An 8,017-nucleotide genomic window follows, 5' to 3' on the forward strand; every position below is an offset into this window, starting at 1 on the left:
AGTGTATAATTTAAACAAAAATGAACATCTTATTTCATTTGAAATGCAGTTTTTTTTCTTTTGGACACCAAAGCTAAGTTGTAAGTGATGAGTACTAAAACCAAGAGATTCTCTGCCTAAATAAAGCAAATATGACAATATCAATTTAATGGCATTTCTATTTAATGTGTTTACATTTTGTAGGTGTGTTAAAAAAGTCACATTTCAAAATGTAATTATTGTCCTGGTCATCTAAAAACAATTCTCAGTAGTTAGTTCTCATTACCAGTACTTTGATTCTAAGTACTTGAAGTAATCCACATACATAAAAGACAATATACCGGTAATCATTTCCATTTAATGTGTTTCATTTTTCTTTTAAGGACCAATTTTGTAAGTTTGCAATGGCAAATGACAAATGACAAAAGTAAATCAAAGTACTGACAGTACTGGTGTGGCAATGCTTTTGAAGAGGAAGGATATAAAAGCATCAATTTAAGTTTATCTACATCACCACAATTGTGTATGTGGGTACGAAAATTTGGGGTACGAAAAAAATTTGGGTACGAAACAATTATGCCCAAAAAATATTTTGGTACTAAAAAAAATTTGGGTAAAAAAAAAATTTGGGTATGAAAAAAAATTGGGTACGAAAAAAAAATTGGGTATGAAAAAATATGGGTACGAAAAAAAATTAGGTACGAAAAAACATTTGGGTACGAACAAAAATGTGGGTACGAAAAAAAAATTGGGTACGAAAAAAAATTTGGGTACGAAAAAAAAATTGGGTACACACAATTGGGAGTACGGGGAAGTTGTACCCGTGGGGAACTTGACCCATTCAGCGAAACTGGGAGGCGGGTTACATTCTTGATCAAATCTAAAAAATAACTACATTTGGGGTTTTCCCTGAGCGTCACAGCGTTTGAAGTGCCACCTGGCAGTTTTGTGTCTGGTTCCTGTCCCGAACCTCTCAATAAATTTGAAAGAGGATAAAAACCAAGCAGACTTTAACCTTTATCAATGATAATCAGCGAGGTATGCCGATTGAGAAAATTTAGCTAACTCAATTGGACTGGCTCAGTCTTTTTTACATAGGTAGCCATTGTGAAGAATTTTTTCATGGTATGATAACTGAGACGAGCTGCTTCACTCACCGTCCCGGAGCAGCATTGTAAACAACAATATTGCATAAAACTCCTATATTTAATCCAGTGAGTGCAAAATATTGCCTGCTTATGAAATCATTGTCAGTTCTCTAACAATGGTGTTATACTAGATGTAGATTAATTTTTATGAATATTAATCTTTGATTATAAATGTTTTTTTGCCCCCGGATCGAATGATCGGGGGTATATTGTTTTTGGCCTGTCATTCAGTCGGTCGGTTGGTCGGTCGGTCGGTTGGTCGGTCGGTCATTGTGTGTGTCCCAAAACTTTAACCTTGGTCATAACTTTGCAATATTGAAGATAGCAACTTAATATTTGGCATGCATGTGTATCTCATGAAGCTGCACATTTTGAGTGGTGAAAGGTCAAGGTCATCATTCAATGTCAAAGGTCAAATATATGGCTTCAAAGGGGCGCAATATCAGGCATTGTATTTCTGACAAACACATCTCTTGTTTGCTATATTTCTTAACAAACAAATGTTTTTTTGATATTTTTATTATTTTAGATATATGGCCACAATGTTTACTAATGAAAGTATATTGAAATTTGGAATGATGTTCATTTGTTATAGCTCCATAATATAAAATCTCTATAATATAATAGCTCTATAATTTAATAGTTCTATAATATAATCACTTGATATTATAATAGCTCTGTAATATAAAAGCTCTATAATACAATAGCTCTATAATATAATAGTTCCATAATATAACAGATCTTATATATATTAAAAAAGATGTTTCATGAAATAATTCTTTAATATAATGGCTCTGTAATAGCTCTATAACATAGCAGCTCTATAATATTATAACTCTGAAATAACATATCTCTCTAATTTAATGGCTTTACAATACAATAATATAATAAATGTTTAATTGAATAGCTCTTTAAAATAATAGCTATATAATATATTAGCTATATAATGTAATAGCTCTATCATATAAAAGCTGATAAATTGAATAGGCGTCAGCTCTTTAATATAATAGCTCTACAATACAATAGCTTTGTTATATAATAGCTCTATAATATAAAAGCTGTATATTGAATAGCTCTTTACTATAATAGCTACAATACAATTGCTTTGTAATATAATAGCCCTGTAATATAACATTTATAATGACTATACAATATTATAGCTATATAATATCATAGCTGTTTAATTTAATAGTAAAATATAATAGCTCTACAAAATAATATAATAGCTCTAATATATGATATAATAGATATAAAACTTAATATAATATAATACATAATATCATACATGTATAATATGATATATATATATATATATATATATATATATATATATATATATATATATATATAATACCATAATAATCATTAATAATAACTTATACTAATATCATAAAATAAAAATAGTATCATACACAAATAATATAATATGATAATTGCAACTTATAATAATTAATCTTTAATACATTTCAGAACATTAGCATCAAAAGGCAGTCAATTTTAAGGCCTGCAACACAATTTGTACATTACAAAACCAGCTCATGTGAAAGCTTTTTCCATCACCAATATCTCTGGACCCTAGCTGCCAGGCCATTGGCTGCAACTCTATGAGGCTGTCAACCACATTAACATAATGTTCTCTCATTCCTCTAGTGGAACTCTCAAAAAAGGAAATCAATATGAGGCTCATTTGCATTTTCTTTATTTGTTGTTCCCTTTGATTTCTTTGTTAAATTGTGTAGTATTTATATACATAGTTGAAATAAGAATTACTGTACTGATTACCTTTATACATGATAGGGCTGTATAGTAAAAAGTTATAGTGACCATAACTAATACCTATTTATGTAACGAGTCTCTAGTCTTTTAAAAGGTTTGCCTATAGGTAGTTCACCTTTACATACAGGTCTAGCAGCCCTGTTTTACACAGACCCCATTTTTGATTAAATCCTGGCGAAAACAGACATTTAACATGTGGTTTCAATCAAAATGAATTCCTCTTATTTTCTAAATTGTCAAGTTGTAAAAACACCTTACGCCCCGACACCTAATGAATTACACAGAGTGAGGTAACGACCTGGGAAAAGCCATGCTCTCACGAAAAACTGTACGAATTTTAACTTTTATTGTGAGAATTACCCCACTTCCAAACAATATTATCCATATTGTATCCATGGCAGACCAATTTAGCGACAACGCTGAAAAATGCGTGCCTATTGTCCGCCATTTTTCTTACAAATTGTTAAATTTATCATTTCACCTATCAATATTTCGAAACTTATCATATTTAATACATGAAAAACAAATTTCATCTTAAATAACAACACATATAATAACATATACAATAGATCTTGCCTGCGCTGTGACTCGCTCTTTACAAGTGCTTGCATCCGTCCGCCATCATGGAAAACTTAACATAATCATCTGACTTACACACCCAATTGAGGTTAAATATTTCTGCCTTAATCCCTGTTTACCTTTACCTCAAAACCAGAGAATACTTGCATAAAATGTCACATAGAGTATGTTTTCGTGTTAAATCTACTAAATGACACTATTTCCCGCCAAAAGATGCACCGAGCAACTTCAGCAGCCAACATAAACACGGCACGCGCATGTCAGGTACTAGGAAGGTAAAAGCCACGTAAAAATCACGTAAGATCGCTTTTTCTTCCATATATGGCATTTTTTGTGATTTTAACCATTTATGTACTTTCTTAGGAAGAGAACAATCGTGAAAAAGATACAACATACCGTTTTTGCGTCGCGGATTTTTCTGTTTCCGTCGTCCGCACCTGACTCCTTCCATCATTTCAATTGAATTGAGAAATATTCCGACCTGAGTTAGTATCATTGCGCATGACAGTGAGATGCCCGTAAGTATCGGCTTCCGCCAGACAATTTCCTATATAGCGTATTAAAGCAACCTTAAAATGATACCTTTTAGGCGCTTACGTGAGTTGATATTTTGAAAAGGTTAAAGCACGGTTTAAAGCCCGAGTAAATAAACAATAGTCCAACATCCCTGACGTGTCGTTGTGCTTGTTACAGCTTCAATGCGGCGCCTGGCAAATGGTCCAGGCGAAAATAGCTACATGATCGCTCTAGTTGTGGTATTTATCGAACAGCCAGGTGGCTCGAATTTGGTTCAAGCTTGTGACAACGTTGACGCCGTTAAAAGTTTCGGCGAGGTTATATCAGGTGAAATTCGAGTCTCCAAGATATTAGTAGTGAATTAACTTATCGTATTATGGCTGTACCTCTGCAAAGGTAGTAAAGGTGTGTTGTTGGTTTCAATTAACGCAGGCTGCGTTTTATCTGCGAAGATAATTCAATTTGCTTGTTTTACGAGCCAATTACCGCAATTGGATCGCCAGTTTTGATCAGTTTAATCGAAATGAATTGCCATGCTTATAACAGAACTTCAGCCTGTCTCAAGGCTAAGTTATGTGACAGGTAGAACTGAGGTACACGTCACGGATTGATATCGTTCCGATTATTGACTGGAAAAAACGTTGTAGTAACACGCTCTTTAGTCGAAAAGATACATTATAAATACTCTTCCGTTTATTTGTAATGTACATACGTATTTTTATTAAGTATTTGTTTAATGATACCACTACGTACCTTTTAGAGTGGTCGAGTGCAGGTCGTCCATGTTTACATGAACGGCCATTTCAACCTGCATATAGAGTACTGAGAATTGAGATTTCTTGACGTCATCGATGACGTACAATTGTTCAGGAATGCACGATTTTTTCTTTAAAGGGGCATATCAAAGACTCGAACTATACCTACTTTATTATAAATTCTTTAATATTTCTTATTATATTTAGTTCTTTATAAAAAGACCGCAAAGACTTATTTTATATAGTCTACAGACAGTAAAATATAACATAGTTATATGTTGTAATATTTTTATAATTACAAAAGCGTTGTGGTGCACATATTTTAAATAAAAAGTACAACACTAATTCAAAAACACTACTGTAATTAAAGATCTAAAATGGTTGACTTTCGAACAGCGTAATCACTATTTCACGTCAGTTATTGTATTTAAAGCATTTCACAATCAAACCCAACATACATACGTGACCTTTTGACACCTTCACAAAATAATCACTATAACTTGCGATCTTGCGAAAAGGGGGATTTAAAGCTAGTGCGTATACCCAAAACAAACTATTTCAAACAATCGTTTGAATTTTCTAGCAAAAAAATTGGAATTCGTTACCCCAATCTATACGTCAAACAAACAATTTAATTACATTTAAGAAAAAAATAAAAGCTTATCTTTCTTCAGCACTTAATGAAATAAACCGAACATGCTTCATGTTGTTTTAGTAAATAACATTAGTTTAATGTTTGAATACTGTTCTTGCATAAATGGTTATTGTAGTTTTATGTCTGTCATTTGTTTTTAATTATAATATATATCATTATAAGTGTACATGCATATATGATTCTTTATGTTTTGTTCTTATTGCTCAAGATAAAATATGATGTATTTGTTGTAAATTGTATATTGTTAGAAGACCTTGTTGAAAATAAGAAATGTATTATATAAATTGCATATTATGTAATTTCATCTGATGTATTTCTTACCAAGTCTATCTTCTTTAAATAAAGATTTTATTATTATTATTATTTTTATTATTATTAAGGTTATCGCTGGGAAAACTTCGCTTTTGCGCAAGAATTATTCGTCGTTTAATCATTAATAATGAAATTAATGTAAATTGCCTCTAAGAACATGCATACTGTTAAAAACTTTACTTAAGCATTATTGATGTAAATGTGCGAGTTTAAATGCCAATGACGTGCATCGAACACAATGTTTCGATAGTGTTGATTGTTTTTGAACGATTTAATCGATATATTAATATTGTTAATAGGAAACAAACAGTATGTGACACATAATATAAATTGTATTAGTGTTAATAGATCTACCCTCGAAATACAACTTAATGTAATTATTGCTTAATGTCGGGTTATTTTGCGAAAGAATAAATATCTACGTTTACAAAAGTTATATATTGCATTGTGAATTGAGATATTCGGCATATGCCCAAATTTACTTATTGTTATATATATTATTTGTGTCAATACTGTTCAGTATAAATAAATTCTTATAAATTAGGAAAAACTTCGAATTTAATAACGCTGGTCAAACTTCATTCCACTTGGGATGAATTTTGTGCGATGTAGCAATTAACTAAAATAAACACCAACACAACAGCAAATAACTATTAGTCTACAGTGGATATTTGATTATCCATTGTTCGTAATTTTCAAATGGGCGTTCCTGTATAAAAGATATATTTCTAAAATCAGGAGGTTATATTTGTGTTGCTAAATGCAAATCTATGAATAACATAACATAATTTAAATAAATCAAGAACTGCTGAGAATGATTGTTTAACATACATGTCTAGATATGCGATATCAATCATATTTGAATATAATTAGTATTATGATAATAAATAAATAAATAGATGAATTAACAGTCACTTTATAAGACTTATTGTTGGTGTCAAAAAGAGAAATAAGACACACATATTTCCATGTGCATAATGGTATTATGGCAATACACTGCAAAGCCAGGTGAAGTATGAGTCTCTGTGCATAATGGTAGTATGGCAATACACTGCAAAGCCAGGTAAAGTATGAGTCTCTGTGCATAATGGTAGTATGGCAATACACTGCAAAGCCAGGTAAAGTATGACATAATGGTAGTATGGCAATACACTGCAAAGCCAGGTAAAGTATGAGTCTCTGTGCATAATGGTAGTATGGCAATACACTGCAAAGCCAGGTAAAGTATGAGTCTCTGTGCATAATGGTAGTATGGCAATACACTGCAAAGCCAGGTAAAGTATGACATAATGGTAGCATGGCAAAACACTGCAAAGCCAGGTAAAGTCTGAGTCTGGTAGTATGGCAATACACTGCAAAGCCAGGTAAAGTATGAGTCTCTGTGCATAATAGTAGTATGGCAATACACTGCAAAGCCAGGTAAAGTATGAGTCTCTGTGCATAATGGTAGCATGGCAATACACTGCAAAGCCAGGTAAAGTCTGAGTCTGGTAGTATGGCAATACACTGCAAAGCCAGGTAAAGTATGAGTCTCTGTGCATAATGGTAGCATGGCAATACACTGCAAAGCCAGGTAAAGTATGACATAATGGTAGTATGGCAATACACTGCAAAGCCAGGTAAAGTATGACATAATGGTAGTATGGCAATACACTGCAAAGCCAGGCAAAGTATGAGTCTCGCTCTGGGAAAACGGGGCTTAATGCAGTCGTGGAAACTGTCGTCCTAGATTAGTTCGTGCATTTCGCACAGGCTAATCTTGACGACACTTTATGAATATGCATTAAGCGCTGTTTTCCCAGAGCGCGTCTCTATCGTATTTTCAAAGCACTCTATCCCGGCAGTCCTGCATGTAGACAGTGCTTCAGCCCGAAACAAAATGTCCAGGACAAAGCGATTTATTACTATTCAATGTTAACTATCGACCTCCCGCACCGGAGATCCTGTGAGACCGTACTATACACTTTACGAATAACGCAAATTTAAGATGTTCTTGATGCGCACGTGACTCACAGACATCTTGTGACAAAGAGCCCGGATGTTTCCATAAATTCTGAGAATCATGTTTGGTTACCTTGGAAACGGCAAATATTCGGTAGCTTTTGGCAATTTAAGGGAGGGCGTTCGCGTACAAGGCCCGCTTTTTCAAACAAAGCTTCGATATAATTTTACGCGTCTGGATAATACAGGAATATGAATTTTGAAGTTAGTTATCCACAATAACCAAATGAAAGGCGCGTATTGGCTGTTTTCAAAAGTTTAAATTTATTATTTTAAAATCAATGACAAGTTTATTT

At 32.9% G+C, this 8,017-nt stretch overlaps 1 protein-coding gene across 2 annotated transcripts in view; it reads right to left on the bottom strand.

Annotated features, from left to right (window-relative positions):
- The window catches only part of LOC127855473 (zinc finger protein 1-like), a 49,645-nt gene extending 44,830 nt beyond the window's left edge, over positions 1-4,815 (bottom strand). Inside the window, exon 1 of one of the 2 annotated variants that reach the window (XM_052391063.1) lies at positions 4,752-4,815. In XM_052391063.1, the coding sequence (XP_052247023.1) occupies positions 4,752-4,812 (61 nt within the window). In that variant the 5' untranslated portion in view covers positions 4,813-4,815. Of the gene's footprint in view, positions 1-3,878; positions 4,340-4,751 lie in introns of those variants that run through there. The other variant, XM_052391062.1, reaches the window with a different exon arrangement.
- Between the last annotated feature and the right edge of the window lie 3,202 nt (positions 4,816-8,017).

The sequence above is a fragment of the Dreissena polymorpha genome, chromosome 13 (genome assembly GCF_020536995.1).
Source record: "Dreissena polymorpha isolate Duluth1 chromosome 13, UMN_Dpol_1.0, whole genome shotgun sequence".
In the NCBI taxonomy this organism is placed as follows: domain Eukaryota; kingdom Metazoa; phylum Mollusca; class Bivalvia; order Myida; family Dreissenidae; genus Dreissena; species Dreissena polymorpha.